The 24,262-nt window shown below is 42.5% G+C and overlaps 1 protein-coding gene across 1 annotated transcript in view; it reads right to left on the bottom strand.

Annotated features, from left to right (window-relative positions):
- Nucleotides 1–18,950, bottom strand: part of hmcn1 (hemicentin 1) — a 42,799-nt gene extending 23,849 nt beyond the window's left edge. The window contains exons 1-31 of the mRNA XM_049720014.2: nucleotides 18,357–18,950; nucleotides 13,039–13,109; nucleotides 12,414–12,572; nucleotides 12,227–12,349; nucleotides 11,656–11,827; nucleotides 11,416–11,522; nucleotides 9,553–9,673; nucleotides 9,203–9,466; nucleotides 8,978–9,122; nucleotides 8,781–8,902; nucleotides 8,264–8,533; nucleotides 7,110–7,251; nucleotides 6,906–7,033; nucleotides 6,718–6,831; nucleotides 6,493–6,651; nucleotides 5,712–5,903; nucleotides 5,542–5,637; nucleotides 4,365–4,492; nucleotides 4,153–4,297; nucleotides 3,762–3,874; nucleotides 2,995–3,154; nucleotides 2,562–2,727; nucleotides 2,311–2,438; nucleotides 1,986–2,237; nucleotides 1,754–1,849; nucleotides 1,498–1,692; nucleotides 1,296–1,426; nucleotides 1,008–1,155; nucleotides 676–802; nucleotides 449–603; nucleotides 84–362 (exon numbers count right to left, since the gene is read on the bottom strand). Coding sequence (XP_049575971.1) covers nucleotides 84–362; nucleotides 449–603; nucleotides 676–802; nucleotides 1,008–1,155; nucleotides 1,296–1,426; nucleotides 1,498–1,692; nucleotides 1,754–1,849; nucleotides 1,986–2,237; nucleotides 2,311–2,438; nucleotides 2,562–2,727; nucleotides 2,995–3,154; nucleotides 3,762–3,874; nucleotides 4,153–4,297; nucleotides 4,365–4,492; nucleotides 5,542–5,637; nucleotides 5,712–5,903; nucleotides 6,493–6,651; nucleotides 6,718–6,831; nucleotides 6,906–7,033; nucleotides 7,110–7,251; nucleotides 8,264–8,533; nucleotides 8,781–8,902; nucleotides 8,978–9,122; nucleotides 9,203–9,466; nucleotides 9,553–9,673; nucleotides 11,416–11,522; nucleotides 11,656–11,827; nucleotides 12,227–12,349; nucleotides 12,414–12,572; nucleotides 13,039–13,109; nucleotides 18,357–18,612 — 4,864 coding nt within the window. The 5' untranslated portion in view covers nucleotides 18,613–18,950. The remainder of the gene's footprint in view (nucleotides 1–83; nucleotides 363–448; nucleotides 604–675; nucleotides 803–1,007; nucleotides 1,156–1,295; nucleotides 1,427–1,497; nucleotides 1,693–1,753; nucleotides 1,850–1,985; nucleotides 2,238–2,310; nucleotides 2,439–2,561; nucleotides 2,728–2,994; nucleotides 3,155–3,761; nucleotides 3,875–4,152; nucleotides 4,298–4,364; nucleotides 4,493–5,541; nucleotides 5,638–5,711; nucleotides 5,904–6,492; nucleotides 6,652–6,717; nucleotides 6,832–6,905; nucleotides 7,034–7,109; nucleotides 7,252–8,263; nucleotides 8,534–8,780; nucleotides 8,903–8,977; nucleotides 9,123–9,202; nucleotides 9,467–9,552; nucleotides 9,674–11,415; nucleotides 11,523–11,655; nucleotides 11,828–12,226; nucleotides 12,350–12,413; nucleotides 12,573–13,038; nucleotides 13,110–18,356) is intronic.
- Between the last annotated feature and the right edge of the window lie 5,312 nt (nucleotides 18,951–24,262).

The following is a 24,262-nucleotide window of genomic DNA, read 5'->3' as shown; positions in this document are numbered from 1 at the left end:
TATAAAATGACTTTAAATCTCACTCAAAATATGCTTAATCAACAGTTGAAGTAACTCAGCATAAAAAAAGATTGATATCTTACAGTAGACATCAAGCTCAAAGCTCTTTTCAGCAGTCCCGGCCACGTTGGTCACCTTGCAGGTGTACCGGCCGGCATCTGACGCCTGCGCCCGAGGGATCTTCAGGTAACGACCCTGCTCCACGTACTGCGACTGGCGGCTCGACAGAACGGCCTCTCCTTTTCGGTACCAGGTGACGACGGGGAGTGGGACTCCCCGCGCTTCGCACTCAAGCGTAACTACTGTGTCCAGCAGGGCGCTAACTTCTGTTGTTTGGTTACCGCCTCGGATGGATGGGGGAACTTGGAACACACAAAATCACATTTGACTTTCTAGTGTCTCATTCCTCTTATTTGTCCTGCCATCTGAAAAAAGAGATTGCCTTTACCATACACTTTGAGATTGAAGTCCTTGGACTGTTTCCCAGCCGTGTTCATGACACTACATTGATACCTCGCCTGGTCTCCAAGACGGGCACTCTTAATTCTTAAAACCTGTCCATGGTCGAGGACCTCCAGGTTTGGATCCCCAAGAAAAACCACCCTGGAAACATGACAGAGCATAAGTGAAAGGGACTGATTGAAGAAGGACTTTCTAATATTATTGGGTACTAACTTTCTGTCCTTGTACCACTGGATTGTGGGAAAGGGCACGCCTTTCACCTTGCACTCCAATCTGATCTCTTGTTTGAGAGTGCCAGACAGATCTTGGGGAGAGTCGGACCCTGCAATGCTGGGCGGGACTGTGGCACAGAGGGAATGTGGTTAATGAATCAGCCGTTCCTCCCATCGTGTACAATAAATCCTGTCTGGGACAATCAAATGGACTGACACCTTCGGATGGAAAACCATTTATAAGAACACAAAGTTGAAGTAGGCGGAGTGAGACAAAAACTCCACACAGGAATTCACAAGGCAAGATTTCTTCTCCTGTCTCTTCGGACTCACCCAATACATTGACAAAGAAGTCTTTTTCTGTGCTGCCAGCAATGTTGATGGCTTTACAGGTGTAGCTGCCCGCTTCTGCTGTAGCAGCCTTCAATAGTTTGAGGATTTTCCCCTTTTCCACAATCTGGATACTGTTACTGGCTTCTACCTATTAGGATGATTAAAAAAAGACATTTTCCAACATCTCAGACCATACTGATGGAATGCTCATAAAAGTCTGCTTCCAGTAAAAACAAGACATACTCTTGAAATATAACAGATGAGTTTGTTCAGGTTGAGTTAACTTACAAGAATTCCATCTTTGTACCAAGTGATAACAGGGGTGGGGCTTCCTGTTATATCACAAACCAAACTGGTGGGCTGGCTCTGAACGACAGAAAGGTTTCCTGAAGCGTCACTGTCTCGAAACGTTGGGGGAACTGAAAAGCAATTGATTTGATTACAATAGGAGAAATGCAGTTGGAGCGGTATTGTGAACATGAATCGTCACCATTGACTTTGAGCTGGTACTTCTTCTCTGTCGAGCCGGCATCATTAACAGCAGTGCAGACATACTCTCCGTCGTCCAGCGGTGAGAGAGATGCGAGAATCAACAGAGTGCCATCCTCCAGGATAGACACGCCGGGCTCGTTGCCGGTCAGCTCCTGGCCGTTACGTAGCCATCGAATCACTGGCTTGGGAAGACCTGTGTCAACAAAAATAAAAAATTAGCATAGCGGATGATCAGTAAATGATGAGTGATGTACCTTTGGCTGGGCAGGGGAAGGCAATTTGTTGGTTTGCAACTCTCTCCTGAAAGGGACTATTGAATGGGGGCTCCAAGATTTCAACCACCGGGGGAACTGAAAATACAAAAAGATGAATCAGTGAGCGACTCTTACGACATGAGCAGAGTGTGAGATGGCCTTGAAAATGGAATTACCAAACAACAATGAATACAGCTTGAAAATCAATATCCTCAGAATATTTGAAAGCAACCTTGGATTAGTAGTTGAATTTGAGCTTCATCGCTGCCTGCAATGTTGACTGCTGTACACGTGTAAGTTCCTTCATCGTCCAGGCCCACTTGGTCCAAAGTGAGCGTGCCATCAGGTGACATAGGATATGTCCGGCCATCTCTTGTCCAGGAAAGGGTGGGCTTCGGGACACCTTGGGCTATGCACAGAAGCTCCACAAGATGACCCATCTGGACTTTCATGACCTTGGGACCAGCCTGGATACTCGGGGGCACTGATGGGGAGAGGTTCACAATGTAATATGCTTTATTTGCTAGTACTGTAGTTGAATGTTAATGCAAACTTACCCAGAACACTCAATTCGATGGTTTGAGTTAGGTTGCCAGCAATGTTGGAGGCAAGACATACATAGAGGCCACTGTCTGACAATTTGGTCTCAAAGATTTTCAGTGACCCTGAGGAGAGCTGATGGTGCCTGGAAGAAACACATAGAATAAATATTAAAAGCTAGTGCAGTTGAATGGCAGTGACAATTCATATTTTCAATAGACACAGAGGTTTGGGACTGTTGAAATATTTTCCAAAATGACTGTTTGACCTCGGGGAGTAAGGAGAGATGAGCTGCCTCTCCTTGGCCCAGCTAATGGAGGGTGGAGGGACACTCTGGACTTCACAGGGTAAAATTGCATCCATGCCCTCAATCACCGACATCCTTGTTGGGTCAGAGGAGCCTCTGGCACCAGCAGCATTGGACCTCGGGCGAACTGGAAATGCAAAGGATAAATGGGAAAAGGTGCCAAGGAATCAAATAATGCTAATTCTCACAATTGGTTCTTCATCCCTTTTTTTAAAAATGTAAAAAAACTCTCCAGAGACGCGTTGAAAAAAAAAAAAAAAATCTGTGATTCTATAGTTACATATATAGCTCACAAGACCATTCCAAGAAGACATTTAATAAAATGATTTAAAACCTATCATTGTGGAGTTTCCCAAAATGTAAGAAATCTAGGCTCATTTTGCATATGCATTACCATAAACGGTAAGCTGAACTTTTCTCGAGGTGTGACCAGCAGCATTGGCAGCTGTGCAGAGGAACTCTCCCGTCTCATTTCCAGAGGGTGAGGCAATGAGCAAGCTGCCGTCAGAGTCCAAGGAGAAGGCTGGACCACCCAAGTTAATAAGCTCCCCGCCCTTCAAAACAGATCGCAAAGGGTGAATGGAAGCGGCAAAACACAAAGCATTATATGTTATTAGAAGTTAGGCAGTAGCATCTAACCCAACGCATAAAAGCAAAGGTCAGCGTGGCGCCGAGCGTACGAGCCGGTTCACACAGGTAGTTTAATGGCGCAAACACATGGCGGACAAACATGTGGCCTCACACAGACACGCACGGAATATTGAAATTCCAGAGTTCATTTACAATGTAACTTGATTTCCAGGCATGTGACACTAAACAACCCCTGGAATTCTTCAACCGTAGCTTGAGCTATTCAACACACACACACAAGATCCAAAAGCATATTAGTGTAACCTAGACAAAGCTCATCACATCTAACAAGAAAATGGCATTACTCCCTAAGAGGTGTGCCTGCGTGACATGTGATTCCAATTGGGAAATGATGTGTCATAAAATGCTTCTGCTTGTGGATTCATGTTTTGGAAATGATTTCATGTGACTGAGTGTGTACACAGCCCAGCAAAGTCATATTAGAATTCATTCTGGATGTATTCCTTTGCCTTATTTTGTTGAGCACAACTCTAACTTGAATATGACATAATAACAGAATATTGTACAGACCTTGGACCAGGTGATCTGAGGCGTCGGTATCCCACTGGCACGGCAGGGCAGAGCAATGGGCGTCCCCTCGATAGTGCTGAAAACTTGAGGGCCATGCTGAATGGATGGAATCACTAAAAGCCAAAACAAAGTTGGAAAGTCATTGCAAAAATGTGGTGGATGAACTATTTTAACATTACCGGGTTGTCTTGCATCTCAGAAGCATCTGGAGAATGTCTTTCCTTCACTCAAGACATACTATTGGCCAAGCTAATGCATTTTCCTTTTCTCTTCGGCTTGTTGCTATGCCATAAAGGCAACCTGTTTTATTTTTCTACACTCACAGGCCAACCAACATAAATGAGCCTCAAAAAAATGCAGTATAGAAAATACTTTTATCTTGTCTGTCTACCGTGGACGTTGAGAGTGGTGGTGTGGTTGGTGGCCCCAACGAGGCTCTCAGCCAAGCAAGTGTAGTCGCCGGCATCGTTGAGCTGAACTCGCTCAATGTGCAGACTGCCATCCCTCCGCACGCTCACGTACTCATCTGAAGTCACCTGAAAAATGGCATCTTGAATTAAACTTTTGTTGAACTTCTATTTAGCGAGGTTTTGTTGTACTCACAAAGCCGTAGTTATGGAGCCATTGTCTCTCGGGCAGCGGATTGCCAGCCAATAGAACGCAGGGTAAAGTCACCTGCTGGTCCTTGATCACACTGATCACGCTTGGGCTCATTGCAATGACAGGCGGTGCTGGAGATGACATTCATATGTTAAAGCACTTGGTCATAAAAAATGTTTATTCCGTTCATTAGTGAAGCATTTTGGCACGCATCACATGGTGAGACCAACACCTCTTAAAACCACCAACAATTAGTTGCTGTAAACACAATGCAATATAAACATCATGTGCATTTTCCACATCTAGTTTGGACACTCACCCTTTGTTTGCAATCATACGTAGTTGCAAGGAACAGTTTGTGAACTGGCTAGAATTACCGAGATTTCGGGATAAATTAGTCACAAAATCTGATCTTCATTTTAGTCACAACAATAGATAAACAGTTTTCTAATCAAATGTTCCATACTTTTGCCAAACGCAACCTTTAAAAATCACAGTGCATTTTTTTGGACAAAGCACAGTTTGAGAACTTTGGGCTTTAATGAGCAGTCCAGGCTCCTTTGGGAGCAATGACCTCAACCAAACGTTCTTGCAGTTGCACATCAAACATTTGCAATTGTCAGGAGGAATTTTGTACCATACCTCTTGACAAAACAATTTCACTTCAGCTTACTTTTTGTCCACATCACAACACAGAGTTTACAAGACATAGTTTACAACACGCTTGATCTATTTGGAGATTGTATATGATCACATTAACAGCAATGATGTCATCTGTGAAATTTAGATACACAAAAGGGTGTGGACAGAAGATGAGTCCTTGGCAATGCAATCCCATACACACACAGATTCAGTCCAATCATTTTGGTAAAAAAAACAAAAACAAAACTGGGATGCTCAGGTTTTCTTATGCCTGTGTTTGTGTTTATACGTGTGAATGTACTTTTTGACCTGTGACCTACATATAGAATGTTCTCACACAGCCAAACGGAAACACTTGTTAACAAGGTACATGTGTTGGAGCACTAATGAAGTAGCACGTGAAAGCGACACATGAACAATTGTGGTATTCATTTTGTTGGTGTTCTTTTTGGTTATAGTCATTATTCTCTGGGAACAATGAATGACATAAAAGAAAAGTTACAGTATGAACATATTTCATATTGAATCTCGGACTTACCCAGTCCCGTCACAGTGATGCTGGCTTGGCTTTGGATCTTGCCAAAATGGTTTGATGCCTCGCAGACATATTCGGCCTCATCCTCAACCCACAGGTCTGACAAGACAAAGAAACTGTATGTAAACCCAAAATAATATGGTTCACATGAAATAAGTAAATGTGACACTCACTAGCAATATGAAGACCTCTCTTGTCTTGAGTAATGATGCTATGTCCGCGGTACTTATTGAAAAGGGGCAAAGCGTCCAGTCTCCTCCAGGTGACTTGAGGAGCTGGATAGCCTTGGGCTCGGCACGTCAGTGTCACGTCGGAACCGATGTCCGCCGCCGTGTTTAATGGCTCCTGGGTGAACTTTGGTGCATCTGCAATAAAGTTGAAGAAGACAGAGGTCATTCAATGTCAGCCGCCCATTAAGTAAAGATTGAAGACACATGAAAGAGCGACTGATGCGTCACTTCTATGCCCTTATTTTTGTATTTGTGTGCAAAATATCCAAGTCAATTATCTTCCTCTGAAAGCTTACAGTGAACCACACAGCGAATTAAAATCATTATGTGTCTTTGATCTAACCAAATGTCTCATTGACTGCCAGGACAAAAAGACCTTTGTTTTATGCACCCACCCAGAAGTTGTGGGTGCTTCACTGACATGTCACACATTGCTAGCTGTCTCGACATCGTTTCCTCTGTCTGTCTGTCTGTCCGAGAACAAACCAAATGTTGTCTTTGATAACATTTGTCTAGCCCAGTCAGTTACCATGAAGCCGTCCAAATAATATCAAATAAGTGGGGCTTTTATTTTGAAAGTTGTGCTTGGTATCAAGACTGAGATTGTTGAAGAAAGACATTTACCGTTCTGGAAATATCAACAATAAAGTGGGCTAGTTGCAAGATCTGCATTCCTATTATTGTGATTTTATGACTTGAACAAAAGAAACAATGCAGTACATACCTCCCACATCAAGAGCGACCTTTCCCGTCGAAGTACCGGCAGTGTTGGTAGCCACGCAAGTGTAGTCTCCGGCGTCAACTTCCTTAGTATTCTTGATGGTCATTGTACCTGCCAGTGCATCGATGTCCAGCGAAGATGTCGATTGCAATTGGAGATCACCTGGACAGCACAAGCCATTCATTAGCTTTACACTTTATAAATAATAAATGTGCTCTTTGTTGTTACCTTTGTACCACCAGATCTCCGGCCGAGGGATTCCAGATGCAGAACATGCCATCACGGTGGTTTCTCCGATACCACTGAGAATCTCATTAACAGCCACCGTCACCACAGGAGATTCTGCGGGTATGGTTCATGTTTTTATTGTAAAAATGTGTTTATTCAGAAAAACTCTGTGGGCATTAATTAATCACCGATGTAAGCGAGGATAGAAACAGAGGAATCAGTTCCAGCTTGGTTGCTGGCCAAGCAGCCGTAGACGCCTTCATCCATCTTCTCCATGTTTCTTATTGATAGTGTGCCATCGCCAGTCATTCTGTGTCTGAAAAAAAGATATTTATAGTTTAATAGAGCGCTGATAAAATATCAGGGCTTTTCAAAAGACTATTGAAGCAAACCTGCTTGATGCCATGATAAACATGCCGTTGTGCGTCCAGGCCAGGAGAGGTGGCGGGTAGCCGCTGGCCGAGCATTTGATCTTCACTTCTTCTCCTGATGTAAACGTCTGGTTGCGAGGCGCCACTGAGACACGAGGCGTTTCTAAAAGAAAAATGAAATTCTGGATTTATACAGCATACGGGTCCAAAAAGAGTTAGTCTGTTTCTAGTTCAGGCACTCATGAATTGAATCAAACTGAAACTCAACTAATAATCTTCCACGACCAGACCTGGTCAAAACTGTGCAATCTTCAGAGATGAGCCAATTGATTCATGCCTTTAAGGGTGTGTTCCACTCTAGCTGCCAAATTCAGTCATTGAACATTGCTTGTAGAAACGTCAGCGTGGGAAACTGTGCTTCCAATTCCAGTGTGCATCAAAGATGTCAAAATGTCTATTTTTTTTTCTTGAAGACAAACTAGGATCCAAACTGCAACAATGTTCTGTCTGTGTGCACTTTACGTATGTTTTGTCAACTTAATGTGAACCTAATGTCACATGAGTGTTGTGGGTCATCAGACGTGCCCCTCTTCAAAGCCAGGCAAATGACTAGGATAGCAAAGACCAAGGCGTAATTACAACCCCCCCAGGGCTTGCTAACAGCTGTTGGACAGAGTGAGTGGGAAGGAGATCAAGCACACACACAAAATAGGTCACGACGGATGGATGGATCCATCCATCCATCCATCCACTGTAGAAGGAGGAATTTCGGTCATTGGATATGGCCTGGGAATTAACTTCTAACAAAGTAAACACGGTCGAGAGTCAGATTGTTTCTCTTTCTTGTTCTTTCTCGGCCTCCTGAGTGTGGAATTATCTGCTACTGGCAGAGCTAATGGCTGTGCTGCATTAACATTTCCTGGCAAGCACTGAGGTGCCACTGATCCTTTTCTATCATTAGTGCTACAAGCAGCTCCTCATTCTTGAAATGTGAAGAGCAGAACTCTCTAGGAATGTAAACTCCTGACTTTGGAGCCACCAAGGGAAGCATCGATCTTTCTCGTGTCTAATAAAGCATCAGCGTGAATTGTAGTGAGCCAAAGAGGGAAGTAGGGCAGGTGTCTCCTTTTTGACAAAACCGAAAAAAGACATGGATGTAGAAAGAACCTCGTTACCTTGCACAATGAGGTTGACCCGCTTTGCTGTCATCCCTCCTTCATTTACAGCGATACACTCATACCAGCCCGAGTGATGGGGCGTGACGGAAGATACTTGAAGTGAAAGGTTAGACAAGACGCGTATCCGAGGGTCCAGACGGGCATCGAGACCCTCTCTCAACCAAGTCAGGTTGAAGTTGACTGTGCTGGCAACATGGCAGGTGAGAACAGCTTGGGATCCGGGAGAACTTGTCACATTGCCTTCAACTGTGATGGCAGGAGGTGGCTCTGCAGAAGGACCAGGAGTTCATATGATCAAGTAGGAAACTAGTAGGAGATCTTCTTGCGACATATGTATGAATTATATTTACAGAATTATGTTGTATAATTAATATAATACATTAGGGGTAACATTTTTCAAAAACATAACTGCACTGGGTTGTTGGGACTGAATACTGAAGTACTACTCCGCACCTTATATACTCATTCATTCATTGACTGACTGTAAAACTAAGAAATAAAAGTATGTGCTTACCCGATACATCCAGAAAGGTGCGAGCTCGTCCTGTCCCGGCGCTGTTGATAGCGATGCACTCATAGTAGCCTTCATCCTTTGAGGTTACCACTTGTATTTCCCATGAGCCCGTGTCAGACTCCCTGGAATTCAATTCTAATTTAATTCTAATTCAATTCTACAACATTAAATTCCTTTTTGCCCTTTTCAGTTACTACCTGAATAGCTGATCCACTCCGAGTCGTCTTCCGTCACTGCTGAAGCGAAGAGTGAAGGGAATTAGGCTTTCCACTTGACATGTAACGGTCCCTTTTTGGAGATAATAACCATGGGTAATTGCTGGCATCAGCACTTTGGGGGCGTCTAAGAAGAAACATCAGAAAGCAAAGTCAGTTGTTGACAATGCCAATTTGCGGACAGCCCAGCATGGCTGCATCCCCCACCTGGTATAATACTTGAGAAGGACACACTGGAGACTCTCTGGAAAACAAAACCATCTCGGTCATATCCTGTCACCCGCAGAAAGAATGCTTCATCGGGTGGAATAAAATCAGTGATGTTCCAGAGGCTGTATGGTTGGCGTTCCGGGTAGTAGCGGATAGGCAGAGTTTTAATAACTTTGCCCGTAATCGCCAAGAGCTCAAGCCTATCAGGCCGAGCAGGTGGAGAGAGTCCAGTTACGTTCAGCAGGATGTGGGTGGGAATACCTGCAACAGTTCCAAAACTTGTGAGACGGTGGCACAAAATTGAAAATAATACATGAATGACTAAAGAAATATTTGCTCTCATGAACCTTGAACTGGACGACTCAACGTCTTTTTGAAATCCATTGTGGGCTTTCGGGAGAACCCGGCTCGGAAGTCGATGCTGCTGAGCCCGGAGATACGAACTGAGTGTCTTCCTTCGCTAGAAGTCTGCAATTAAAAGAGAGGCCGGGACAAATATTATTTGTTGTTCCTTTGACTGACAACCAAAGCTGTACGGTGACGTGCAGAAGGTATAATCGAAACTAAGATTCATCAGCACTCCAACCTATCATTACAAATCCTCACGCTAAGCATTTTAACAGTTGTTAGCGATGCCTTCATAATGACAAAACAGATTGGCAGTCTTCTACGTGCCTGCAAGTGTTGACAAGCCAAAATGATTTAAGTGTGTGACATTCAAACATCTGATCTTATAAAACCTCACCAATTTGAAAATGACCCAATCAGTCTGACATTCATACTTTAATCAGACACACACAAGCACTATAATCAAAAGTGTTTGATGTCTTGCCCACATGGAGGCCAAGTCATTACTACCAAAGTAAACACCTTGGAGGTGTCACAATCTGTCAGTAGAAGAGAGAACAACACATGCAGGATGATGAAAGTCCATCTCCAAAGAATGCTAGTCCACCAAGTAGCTTCTACTTCTGGGCTAAGAGAACATCTGCTACAAATGATGAAATCTGCCATTTGAACAAAACAGGCAAATATCCAAACCAAGTGCTACAAGCTGCAGTTTTGGAAGATAAAAAAATAATACTAATCGTCATATGAATGATTTCAGAGAGACATTCTACATGAAAGACAGCTGCTTAAGGACACGGCAACAACTGGGTGACACACTTTTCTCCATTGCGCTGTAAAATGTTTGATTAAAAGCAGATTAAAAAGGATCCAAGTCAAGTCCACAGTCACAGACTATTAGAATGATTGAAACGCAGCATGGCAGCAGAGTGAAATCCCCATGAAGTATGTTTCCACACTTCTTTTGAATGTCCTGAGAAACATATGGGAAGGACCTATTTTTAGTCTCGCTGTGGAGGAGTTGAATTTGGAAAACGGCTCCATTGTCAGCACCCTGGACAAGAAAGCATGGTGGGCTTATTTTTTATTAGTACTGGAGGGGGATCAATGGGAATATAAGAAAGATACAGTAAGTGATCAAATACGACAGAAGCCTTTGGATGAAAGAAATCAATGTGATTGTGTTTCCAAAATTGGACTCATAGTGGATTACACATTTCTGTGGACACAGTAGTGCTGGAACAGAAAAGTTGAGCACAATAAATTGTCCCAAAAAAAAAAAAAATCTTGGTCCGCTAAAGCGGTAAGATTTAGGAGCAACAGCAAGAGCTCGTTATTTATGAATTCATTGCCGTGGCTGGGTGTTCCAAATCCTTTTGTAAAACATTGAACTTGAAGAAAATGTTTGACTGGAGAACTTGAGTCATTTGGGACTAATCTTAAGTGATGCCACAGTCGTTTGGTTTGTACGTTTCCCGATAAATCAAGAGAGCGCTGACATCATGAAGCGTCACAGCAGAGACTACACGGCTTCTTCCACAAATCATTCAGGTAAAAATGCTTGTCATGTCCCAACATCTGCACTTTAGCGTCCTGTTTGGCATTACTTTGATAGAAGTGAATTATGCAAGTGTGGTGCGATATGATGTCTGCACAAAAAAAAAAGAAAAAATGTCTGTGTTTCAGCGTATTGCCTCCATCTCTATCGACCTGGACTGTTTGCAGAGAACGTGCATGTCAAATGATATATTAGTGCAGTAATTCAATTTAAGAACCTCTCTCAGATATGATTTGTGACCTCATCAGAAAGTTGCAGAATTGTTTAACGCTGGGATTCAACATTTTCAGACTGGATTTTCTACCTTGATAAGCCACAAGCCGGTCTGCGGGTCCTTGATGTTGACAACTTTGGCAGAGTTGGGAATGTGCAACAGCTCAGTCAGACCGTCACTCTTGCCCACCATCCTTCCTGAAATGATGAACACGGGGCAATGATTCGGCTTTTCCACCATCACACAAATTCATTTTGCTCAGGTACTCAGGTTAAATAGTACTACAGTATTGCAGTAAATTATTTTAGGAGATCACAACAGTTATCCTACCCTGAGGGTTTATAATTTGGATGTCTGGATTGGGGCCACTGAGGGAAACAGTGACTTCCTTGAGACTGGGGTCAAAGGGGATCCGCCAGGTGTTGCTGACCCCATTGGAGTGATCAGTTGACAACAGGTGGACCTTGGAGGACTGCACCGCCTCTTCCACCCATTTCAAAACCTGTCACATAAAAAAAAAAAAAAAGGACACTGTTATAATGATGATTAATATCCATCTGCAATCTTTCTGTCCATCATCCATTGGCTGAATTTCCAAAGAACCATTCATCAATTATGTCCAATTCTAGTAACAGTCCAAAAGCCATTTTGAACGCATTAAAATAATTTGTAAAGATTGACGCTAACTACATTTCTAATAATTTATGAACTGACAGCTCTGGTGCTTTTTAAATTCTGTAGCTCGACCATGACGGACGGACTGCTTTTATCACTGTAGCCAAGGCACGTGTTTGTGAATCCAAATATTTTACTCGTGACTCAGACAATTTGAAAGTTGGACTTCAAAGTTGAGAGGAGTACAGAAATGCACTCCTGAATTTCTTTTTAGTAGCACCCTTACCTCATTGACCTGTTTCTTGTCGAGATGAAAAACCTGTCCTGAGCTGGTGGAAGCAATTTCCTCATATGCCTTGTAGCCAATGTGAGTCCTGTCATCGCAATCCCCCGTCAACACAAACACCACCTGCAGCCACACCATAGAAAAGTCTCAGCAAATATTTATTGTGAAGAATATCAGCCGGCCAGACCTGGGACTGTTTCTGCTGAATGAGTTGAAGGACGTCGTAGGTGAGCTTGTAATCTTTGGAGCGGGCATCTGTAAAGACGTAAATGAAGGATCCTGGCAGTGAGATCTCCAGGGCAATTTTGATAGCGCCAATGCTCATCTCTGGACAGTCACCGCCACCCTGCCAATGAAAACAATTGCAAAAATGTGCAGGGATGATAAACCAAAAACAACGGTCAAAGTATCCCCCTAAATGTGGGTAACCCTTGACCTATGTGAAGCACAACACCGCCTCAAGGCATTCTAACTGACTAATCACGTTTAAAATTGTTGCAGAGCTCAAATCTTGCGGAGCGTGCAGTCGGTCGTCACGTAACCGAGTGATAAGAAACAAAGCGAGTCGATTAGAAAAGCATGTGATTGCTCTTTTTGCTCATTATTCTTTGCTCATATCTGTGTCTGGCTGCCTGCTGAGGTCAAAGAGAAACATCCTCTCTCTGCAGGATTCCAAGGCATGAGACGGACAGACAGACTTTTGGACTTTGACATGGATATTTTGTTTTCTGCAGCAGATTGAGCACATTGAAGAAATGTCTCAGCATGACATCAGTTCAAAGGTCTTTAAAGTTGATGCCTGCTCAACTCACCTGAACATACAGCTCCCTCAGCTCATACTGGAATTTCTTTGGATCTGTTGTGATTGTTACGGGTCCGATTTCTGCAAAGAAATATGGAAAGTCAATCACACAGCTCAATGAAAATCACTCCATCTGAACATTTGTGACGATTTTCGGGGACTTAACTCGATATGCGGGTTGTTTGTGTTTGCAGATGAAGAACAATGAAATGATCTGATGTTAATTATGATCATCATCATCATCAACCTTTGCGGCTAATATTTAACAAATCAAACGAATGACATTTTCATGACGCACGCCATGTGCGCATGACGACATACCACAAAGGAGGAACCTGACTACAATCCTGGCTGGAGCCAAAAGGAAAGGACAGAAGGAAACGAAAAAGAACACATAATTGGCATGAACAAAGCGAAATGAATGAACTCAGAGTGAAAGAATGCTGGTAAAATTGTTAAGAGCGACGGAAAAGGAAAAAATGAGCAGCATAGATCAGACAAACAGATACATATAAAGATGTGCACCTCTTCCTTTTGCCTGACTTTACTGGTCATGCCAAGTTGACGTCAGTCATCAAAGCTTCAGGTACTCTTACAGCATCCTTCTGCAATGCCGCCAATGCAGCCCACAAAATTAAAAACACTCCAATGGTCATCTAACGAGGCACAGCAAAATGTCCACTCTCATTCCGACAAGCAGCCAGATTCAGTGGGGTGTGACTTTCTGCTTCCTTACAACATCAACAGCACACACTGTTTTGTCAAGTGATAAAGTATGAAGATCATTTGGGGAAAATAAATCTTCTTTAAGTAACCTATACGGCACAGCAGGCCAAGCTAACTGAAAACAGGAATATAAAACTTTTTTAAAGATAGAAAGGAGTTTTACACTTAGTATTATGATTCGGGCTTTGTTGTTCTGGAACTAAATGCGCACAAAAGAGTTCAACAAACAAAACAACAAACAGTAACCTCTGAGATTGAAGGCAATCCTTTCCGTGCTGCTTGTCAATTGCCGACAGTCAGGGTCTTTTTCTTTTTTTTTCTTTTCGCCCACACACTCGTATGTTCAGTTCTCAACAAGTAGCTGTTACAGCACTTAAAAGGGAGCAGATGCTATAAAGCCATGCTGAGCACTGTCATTCTGCTGACTCAGGAGAAAATGTGCCAGTACAAGAGTGGCTGTCAGTGACCATCAGCTATAGGGTGGAATTCATTCCATCGCTGGCTCGCTGGCTCACTCGGTCGGTCGGTCGGTCGGTCCTACTGTGAGAACACATGTGGAACTGCACACTGTTTAGCATGCATTAGCGAGCATGTCGTGTAAAATGTGCACATGTTCACGACTAGTATTTCACTTTTCGGATTCTGGGTTTTCATCAGAGCCATCTATCAAACAGTAAAATCCCTAGATGTCGGCGTAAAAGAAAATTTCAACCCCACCTTGCCTTGGCTCTGATGCCTTCTTGTATTTTCCAGACCTACAGCACATCCTTAATCATCAAGCTAGGACTTTTTTCTTGGGGGACCAAATCAGAAAATACTGATAAAGATTCATTATATGGGTGGGGGAAAAAAATAAAATCCAGTCAAAATTGGAAAATACCCAAAATTACATTTTCTGGTCTGGTATATTTTATTCAGTGCCCCTAGGGCTCCGCCCCTCGCTCCGTCATTGCAGTAAAGTTAGTATAATTTTTCATCCCCTGTTGACCCGTGTTTCCACAGCTGACCCTTGACCTTAATGGCTGTTCAAGCATGCACTTGAACTCCACAATCCGGGTATGGTCCGCACATCTGGATCACATTATCACCATCAACTTTTATTTGTCCAAAGTCATGCGTACGCAGGGGAAATTGCATTCAATTAACAAGCCTTCCAATTTTAATCAATATCAAAATGGATGGATAAATCATTCTGACGTGACTTTAATGACTGTTCTAACCATAAAAGGTTTGATGAGGCAATAACTACGCCGCTCTGATGAATTCCAGATGAACCTTCTCGGAAACAAGCAAATATAGATTTCTCCCTTGGCTCCCTCCGAAAATGAATATGAATTTGGGAGTATTACGCTTTGCGGAAATCGAAGGTGCACATGAGCAAATACATAATCCAGGAAGAGCAATGTCCAACAAGCCAGAAAAAAAGTTCTGAGAAACTTCATGACCCCGGCCGGGTCTTTGTGATAGTGTTGTTCCTTTCTCAGCACAACTTTATGAACTTTTCTTCCAACCAAAGTTTAAAGAGCAAAAAAGTGACAGCTTAATAAAGCGCCAGTGTTGCTCACTTATCAAATGGCTTAAGGCTTCTCACCGAAAGGTCACAATGAACGTCTGTGACTAAGGCTCAGCACCGTTTTATGAATCATTTGATTCGCTTAATTGCCCAAATTGCTTCGTTTAAGTTGAGGCTCTACACTAAGTGGCAACATGTCTGCAAATCTCCTGACTGAGCACTTTGGAACGAGCGCATTCAGCACCGACTATACGGCACAAAGTCTCTTGTTTGTTTTCAAAAGCAAAGCGTCATTATAAAACTGACAAAGAAAGCCAAGATGCAGCAGATTAGCAAAGTAGACCACACACACTGATGCTTATTAAGAGATTTCCAGTCGGTGCTCCGGAGCTTACTAAAGCAACTCTTGGCTTTGTCCGACTGTGATGCAAAAAAAAAAAAAGAAGGACATTCATGAAATGGTGTTATCCTTTCCTGTTGCCCCCGTGATGAGAATCGCTTCGGGTGGTCAGTCGTGACAAACAGACACATGGTAAGAGTTAGACGGCGCTCAGATCAACACGTCTGGCCCCAAGGCACAACATACCTCAAACAAATCAATTAACGCAGTCATTGGTTAGAGGTCACTGGAATTCTGACATCTAACCAAACGTCGCAAAACAGTTTAGGTTATTCGCTTACGGTTAACAAAACACAACGCTTCATGTTGATTGTTCAATTTCCTCGCTGCAGTTTCACACACATTGGGCTCGATTTTGGTAGGTTGATTGTCAAGCGGATTTGCCAATTTGGAAGATCTGACTTTGCCGAGCTTCGTGGTCTGGCACAGCAGAAGAAGTCTCGGTGAGGGACAGAAATATTTCATTCATAAATATGCCAACAATGGGGATCTAATTCTACATTTTGTTTTTAAGTCGGTCAGCTGTGACAACTTGCAGCCCGCCCTCGGGTCAATTTGACATATATTAACGCTAAACCTGAATATTTTCAGTCTATAGCATAAATAAATAAATAAATTGCCCTAATCGTTTCATCTTTACTTCTCTGACTTCATCACAACTTTTTTTTCTTACTTAATCAAAGTAGGATAGACATTCCCGTAAGCCACGGGTATGTTCCCTTCCAAAATAAAAGGAGGGTGACCCTTGAGCCGGTGCTAATTACAAAGCTAGATGGAGTGGAAGGCACTTTGGGAAAGGCTGTAAGCCAATTGAAATCTACTGTAGCAGGTTAAAAGACTCACACTCTGTTCTCCTCCAGCTCCTCGACTATCTTCTGGCATTCCTGTCTAATGGCATCATTATTATTAACTGGCTCCAGCTCCTTGTAATCTAAACGGCTGCTCTAAAATGAACAACACAAAGGGGATGGGTGGATGGATGGATGGCTGGTGGACAATGAAGAGCAACAAAGAGATGAGTGCCTTTGAGCTTTCAGCTAAACCATCATTTCATCGCTCCAAACTTGCACAGTCCTCTAACTAAGGAGAGCCGGCCGCTCAGGTCAGGGCAGGTCATCCCGTTAGCGGAACCAATCTCCAGTACGCACCCAAAGAAAAGGTGCCAAATGTCCGAATCTGAACTCCAGCGTTCGTTTTCAAGAGATTCCGTTTTGCTTTCTCACTCTGCAGGATGGAAAGGTCAGGGGATTTGGGGGGTTTCCTGGCTAAACCAAATATCCACGCATCCTCTTGACACTCGCTTGACACACACAAACACACATATACACACACAGCAAAGCACACAACACAGGGCGAGCGAAACAAACACACTGTTGGATGTTTACGCTCTCTCTGATTTAAATGGAGCCAAGTCAAACAGGAGGGCGGCTTTTATCATACTGGGTCAGCATTGCGATCCAAAAGACACACTTTCTAATAATAAAAAAGATTCTTTGGGAAAGTCAAATTCAAATATACGGCTAAGGAAGAACAACAGACACTGGGAAGAACGTTTGGGGAAATGTTCTGCTACTTTGGCTGCGCTCCTCATCCTCCACTTCCCTCAAGGTTTTGGAGAACACATTCGCATATCCTCGTAAAAGTTTCGGGAAAGAAATAGATGTCATATGGCGGCGGGCGGACAAACGCCCAGACAACAATAGAGCTTTTGTCTGATCAAACAGTTGCTTAGCATTAAGCCTTAATACGCGACACTTGCCTCCCTCCTTTTATTATCTACTAATGATCTGACATTTTTGCCTTTCCCCAGGGCCACCAAATAATGAATTCATCATTTGTGTACACTGTGCATAGTTTCTTCCGGAAGATTATTATTCTAGGCAACACAACTGCTTGCTTAAATAAATGATTGCAAAAATGCGCTTCAATCAAATGTGTGTCAGGCGGAAATTTAGCGGCGGAAAACAAACATCTGGAATAGGAATCCTATAGACTATCTCCCGGCTCACTGTTAAATGCATTAAACGGAAGTCTTGAAGCCAACATTCGATTTGATTTGAAAGGAGACTATTGACGATTTGATAAGAACAGCGTTGCATTAATAAAATAATTGAGAGGAACTGGGTTGGTTTGTCTTGAGGCAAAATGGAGTGACCTACTTTGCCGCAATCAAATCGAAACTCTTTTGCAGTTTGAGGAGCAGAAACAACTCCGCCCGGGACCGATTGGCTGAAGATCCAAAGCCACTTTCAAGCAATGGGCCGGACTACACTGTCAGACATTTTTCACTTCAGCTTCTTATATCCAGATCTACACAGTAGACATAAACCCTTGTGATGCAGAAAACCTTTAGAATGTTTTGAAATTTCCACATATTAATAGTTGCAATGTGCTATCGTCCAATTTGTTAACTGAGAGACAACCAGTACATAATACAGCCCTATTTTTCTGACAGCTCAATTTTCTCATTATTTGTCTTCATGAGCAAGCACAGTGCACTAAAGCTGGCGCAGTGCGAATGATGAACATCTGTGTAGACACCAAACCTCATCTGGAGACTGGAGGTGTGAGCAACACAGGCTTGGGTGGATCGTGAGCAAACTATTACATTTCTCACTTTCCCCTCTTTCCCAAATAATAAAGCAGCAGCCTTTAAATGCAAGAGGAAGATGAGCTTCATTTGTCAGACCTGGATCATGGAAGGGGACCAAAGCAAAATTGTAGAGCGGTCGAGTTGGTCTACTCAAGGATGTCTCCAGAATCTTGGACGCCCCCTCTATGACTTGGACTAGGTCGTCGTACATGGAGCCGGTCACGTCAAACACGAATGCGAGGGTGGATGCGCCCTCGGGGATGTCCTCTTCTGCGCCTTCGTTGGCCGTGTCCTGGCCGTATGAGAGCGCCATTGAAAGCGCAAAAAAGAACCACCTGACTCGGGTTCCCATTTCAAATCCTAAAATATTGTCTCTTAAAAAAAATATCGGTCTTGGTAGCAGGGCGCAGACATTGAGCGTTTAAGAAGACCCCAAATAGATTGGCCAAATAAAAGTATTGCGCATTGAGGCAGCTTTGGTGCGCGTCCGTGCCTCCTCTTTTTACGCAACAACCTGCGGGCTTCTTCCTCGCTCCAAGTCGCTCTTGTGTCGTGAGCAAAGTGTGCGGGGTCAGTGGTCTTTGCTGAACTTTTAAAGACCACCTCTCAGCTGAGCCTCCAAGACGCACACGAGCTCGAGAAGAGCAAGCAGCAGCGCTCTGATTGGACGCGCTGCTGCTTTTTTGGATCAAGCTCGTGGAGGGGATCGCTGTGTGCACGCACTCTTCTTAAACACGCATGCACACGCACACGATCATCACATGATATGTCATGATGTCTACTTTGCGATCTGAAAATATCCAACTGTCAACACCACAATCAAAACGATTTAATATCGACTGCGGTATTTTAATTTTGCATATCTATAAAACACGAGCACTGGCTGTTGCATGTCACAACTTTTGGCATTCAAAAAAGGAACTACTGTATACCAGAGAGGAGGCTAGACATGTATTTTTTTAAAGCACAGATCTGGCGCCATCTAGTGATCACAGACTGAAACACAGGCGGGCTTACTGCCAGAGCCAAAACGGTTTTGAATACGCACTACCGTTTAGTCTTACGGGCCAACACAAGAATAAAGACTCATCAGTCGTCAGTGACTTACCTTCATCCTTTAAAATCCAGTGAATGAGCTCAGGCTCCAAACTCCTTCATATGCCTTCATTGCTGTCCTTGCTTGACCTGCAAAAAAGGAGGAGAAATGCATGAGGATTAGCACATGTAATCATATTATACAAATAATTATGATATAAAAAATTACTTTGTGAATATTTAAAGCCTATTCTGACGTCACACCTTGTCTTAAAATCACCAAAACTGCACTGCATTGTTAACTGATGACTGTAGCCATAATGACTGTTTATAGACGCTAGAGGGCGCAATTACCGTATTTTACAGGTATATATCTCAAATAACATCAAGTCAGAACAACACAGATTTGGAACTTTGTGCTAGAAAACCTTGGGAAAAGATTCACAAAACACAGTTTTACAATGAATCTGAGTATTATTAGGGTCTTTTTTGTGTTGCTCCTGCTTTACTACTTTGTTGCTTTTTAGGAGGAAAGCACACAGCAGCAGAGGTCGCATAAATTTCCTCGATGAAAGCAAGCTGGAAATGTCCATGGAAACATTCAAATGGGAATCCAAAGCTCACTGACCAAAACGTTCAGACATTCAGACAGACATTTTGCATGGCAAACAAATAAGGAAGGACAGCAAAAGGCAGAGTCAAACTGCACCTTGTTAAATGTGCCTTTCAGGATGTGATTGCATAAGATATTTCTTAACATCAATAAGTCACATCACTTTCTCAACAAGAGCCAGAGGTACATGGAGTTCCCACCAAGCTTATACAAGACATATCACCAGATTTCACTTGCATGCTGAAAGATGAGCTTGATAGCCAGCGTCTAAGAAAACATGAGTAATCTCAGAGAAACGTGGCTTGATCAAATAGTGTGGATCTACGTTCATGAAAACTGACTCAGAAAAAAAAAAAAAGATGAAATGACTGTTTTGGAGAATATTACCTGAAGAACATTTAGGAGGTCAAAGGTCACTGGACTAGTTCCTTACAAAGTTACAAAAACGTTTGGTCAAAGTACGGACACAATCATGCATCGAAATGAAAAAAAGGGGTTCGATTCTTGGGTGTGGTGATAACATTCACCTCAATGAGTACAGCGTGCAGACTCACTGGTCCTACGTGACACAAACAGCAGCCTGTTTGTGAACCAGAGAACATGTGTGACACAGCTCCAGTTAGCAAGCACAACACCTGCCCTGGAGCTTGGAGCCTGGCCCACATGATTCATCCCTGGAGTCATTTCCTCTTATCACTGAAAAGTTTGCCTTTTGTTGTGAACACAACTAACTCATATGATGCACGCCACCAGCATATCCTTGCTATTCTTCCGTTTGACCCTTGGCTGCCACTCTTGCTTATGTCTCTATCAGTCTCTTTTCAATGTTAACGAGGGATTCTTTTGAATATCAGATGAGAATGACACAATCTGTTCTGTTGTGTTGTGTTGCACCTGTCTGGCTCAGTTTACCAGACACACAAATACAGTAAGGGGAGTGTTGCTTAAAGATACTCTAAATAACTAAATGGAAAACCAAAAACTTTTGCAACTTCCTCAAAGATGGGGTTCCATCCGCCAAGTTAAGGGCTGGGTCACGATACCAACCCGGAACACGGTGTGTTGCCAAAACAGTAAAGCGGTGTGGGTGCTGCGGGTGTGCCAGGCTTACGGAAATGTGTCAAGGACGAGGGCAAAGAGCATGCACGAAGCCTTTCATTTACATTTGTCATACTTTTGTTTATACTAATCCACTGTCTCAACTTGTCTGCCAAGTGGTTGGGTGGCGTAGTTCACAGTTTTATTATTATTATTAAATAGTATATATTATTGCTACTATTAAATAATTTCATCCTTCTCTTCCTCACTGCCATTTTTTGCCACTGTTTTCTTTAGCACCAAATTCAGCATCAATATTTTGCCAAGCGTGACTTATTGCAACCTGAGGGAAATCAAAAGCAGACTTCACCCATCTGTCACACTTTGTGGGCATGTTTGCACTGGTATGTATGTCATTAGCACGATATCCTTTGTGAATAGAACGTTGAATTGAATTTACACTATGTTATCTGATGTCATTCTGTCTGGCACGTGGTTCTACGGAAGTGATCTGGTGTGTGTTTAATGGATTTTCTGTACAAATCCAGTTTGAAGTGCTCATTGGGTGAAGAAGACTCAGCAGTAATAACAGCAACCAATAGTGATGTGGCACAAATGATGACAAGCTTGTGGAACAGATGTTGGGATGATGGGGATTTGAGTGGAAGACTAGCACATCATGGAGAATAGGGAAAAGGAGAGTGGGTGGAAATGCATTACGCAACAATCTCAGGCGTCTTCTCCAAGCGAGCCTTTTATGTTAAGCCACGAAGCAGCAGATGCACAATCCGATTCAACGCACTGGAAACATGCAAGAACATCCCAAGACGACCCACACATTGGAAATCGTTTACACGCAAAGTATATCATGACTGTCAACCGGAATGAATTGACAAATGCGGAGTGGAGTTACCATCCATCCATTAACCAAAACCGCTTATCCTCACCAAGCATATATATGAAGCACACTGTGGATTAGTCAAAGCACTAAAGGTTCGGGTGGGGGGGGCATTATAGAGATATATAGCACTTAGAATGTATATTTTTAAATGATACAATTTTGCACGTTTTTCTATTTTATGCGACATTAGAGCGAAGACGATTTCACTCCAAAGTAAATATCAAGGTAAATGCCTCCAGATCTATGCAGTTGCTGGCATAACAAAACTACTTGCAGGAGAGAGAAGGTCACGGTCCCAAAAATAGCATGAAAACAAGATGATCATGTTTACATATTCCACATGATAAGCATTCAAACATTGCTCGAGGACAGGAAAGTCATGTTTTTTGGCTGCGTCATGTTAAATGTGTGGCTTTGTAGCACAGGTCTTGAATAGTAAATAATTTGTCAGTAAGCATGAAATGAAATGCAAATAGCTGTAAAAACTTCATGTGGTTTTTGAGCTACCAAAGTCCAGCCAACAAGCATTCGCATTCCAGCCTGCAGCCTAAATACTACAAAGAACTGTTGCTTAGAAACACAAATAAATAAATGGCTGTTGTACTTTTAATCCCATAAAATATTTCAAGTTGAATTGTTTGTGTGTGTGCGCGCCTTCGGATTGACCTGCATTATTCACATTTGCTATACAAGAACCTACTGAGGAGGTCTGCGTTGCAACATCAGGAGCATTTTTGCTTATCTGGAATTTGAGTCAAACAATTATTAACAATGATTGGACCCATATAAATGGAAGGTGGACTTTGGCTACTGCTTCCACATTTTCAGTGTCACAAAGCTTGTCTTCTTTGGCAGTTCATAACACTTCTGCACACATTCCAAGGTTAACTTAATAATGCAAGATTTCATTTGGGCATCTCAAGCAGGGATGCAAAATCTTTTTTTTTAAAAATACAGTCAAAATTGAAATCCATTTTACTAGGCCGCAAATTACTGTTCAAAACCAAACTTTTCACAGCCATGGAAAAATATACGGAAAAGTATCACACACTCCAGAAGAGCCCCACTTTTGATCGTTTAAGGATTAGACATTTTGCAAACTCTGCATTTCCAGGCTCCATGAGAATGACACGCTTTTTGGGTTCATGTTAGATGATGCAGGACAGCACTTTTGTTTGTTATTTTTGATCTTCTGTTTTGTCGGCTTGCTCATGCAGAACAGAGGCTCTTTATGCTGGGACATTTTTTCAATTTGGGAGTATTGCCGCACCAAGCCACTAAATCCCACAGGCACGTACGTACGTGTCTGCTACGTGCGTGCATGCCTGTGGAGCATGAACATGGCCTATATGACATATTAAAGGTGACATCATAAAAGGACAAAGCATATAAGGATAGTCAAAGAATCAGGCCGATATGACAGAATAAACACAATCAAATTGAACTTTTGTTCTATACGCATGGTCAATATACAACAAAGACAAAGGAACTGTCGGGAACTGTATGTTCTCTTTCTCAAAGCGAAACCCCTGAGCAATGTGTGATGAATCGACAACTGTTTCTGCATTGAAGAAAGCGCAGCATTGTTATTTGGATTTTCTTATGAATAATTCAGCTCCACAGATGGCGTGCTGTAAACATCTTCAGTGACAAATTGCGGTTATTCCGCCCCACAAAATTTCCATGTGACGATCACCATTGATGAAATTTGCTTATCTGCGGTCTGGATATTTATATCGTATCATTTTTCCATGCCTCGGGATGACATTACAGATTCCCAAATTGTTGCATAACAAGAGAAAAGACAAATCAGAGTTGATAGCTGATTAAAATTACAGAGAGAGCCAGGATGACTTGTGTTTTGGAAATGAGAGCATCCACGGCAAGGAACAAGACGACGAGACAAAATTTTCCAAAGGTTGAGAATGTTGAAAAAAAACTTCTATTGGTCTATTGATCTAAATCTTCTGGCTCGAGCTGTCAATTGATTAGCAGAGCACCTAAATTTGACATCTTGCGTTTGCATTTATGTCCATGTGGCACCTTGAAGTAAAACTTGAACAGAGTTGCTCTGTGTGAGGCTGACCATTTCTTTCCATTTCCACCAAATATGGTTTGAGTGTGTCTGCGCGGCTGCATATTTATTATTTCTACAATGATTCATTTCCAGCAGCAGTAAAACAGGAAGGGCCATTTTAAAAATAAGAGATGACAAATGTACTCAAGTACGAAGTGGCTTCTCTGTTTTTACATTGGACATAGTTATTTTATACATTTTGTGGCTTTCGCATGACTCTTGATGTCAGCCAACAAAAGGCGGAAAGTGGAACTTATCACTCATTTGTACTCAGACTGTATTATGATCATTTACATAGAACAATGAAAGAGAAAAAGGTGGGAAAATGCTGGCGTTTA

This window comes from Syngnathus scovelli, chromosome 10, assembly GCF_024217435.2.
Source record: "Syngnathus scovelli strain Florida chromosome 10, RoL_Ssco_1.2, whole genome shotgun sequence".
Classification (NCBI taxonomy): Eukaryota; Metazoa; Chordata; class Actinopteri; order Syngnathiformes; family Syngnathidae; genus Syngnathus; species Syngnathus scovelli.
Note: the sequence above shows the minus strand (reverse complement) of the source record. Positions and strands in the feature narration are given on the sequence as shown.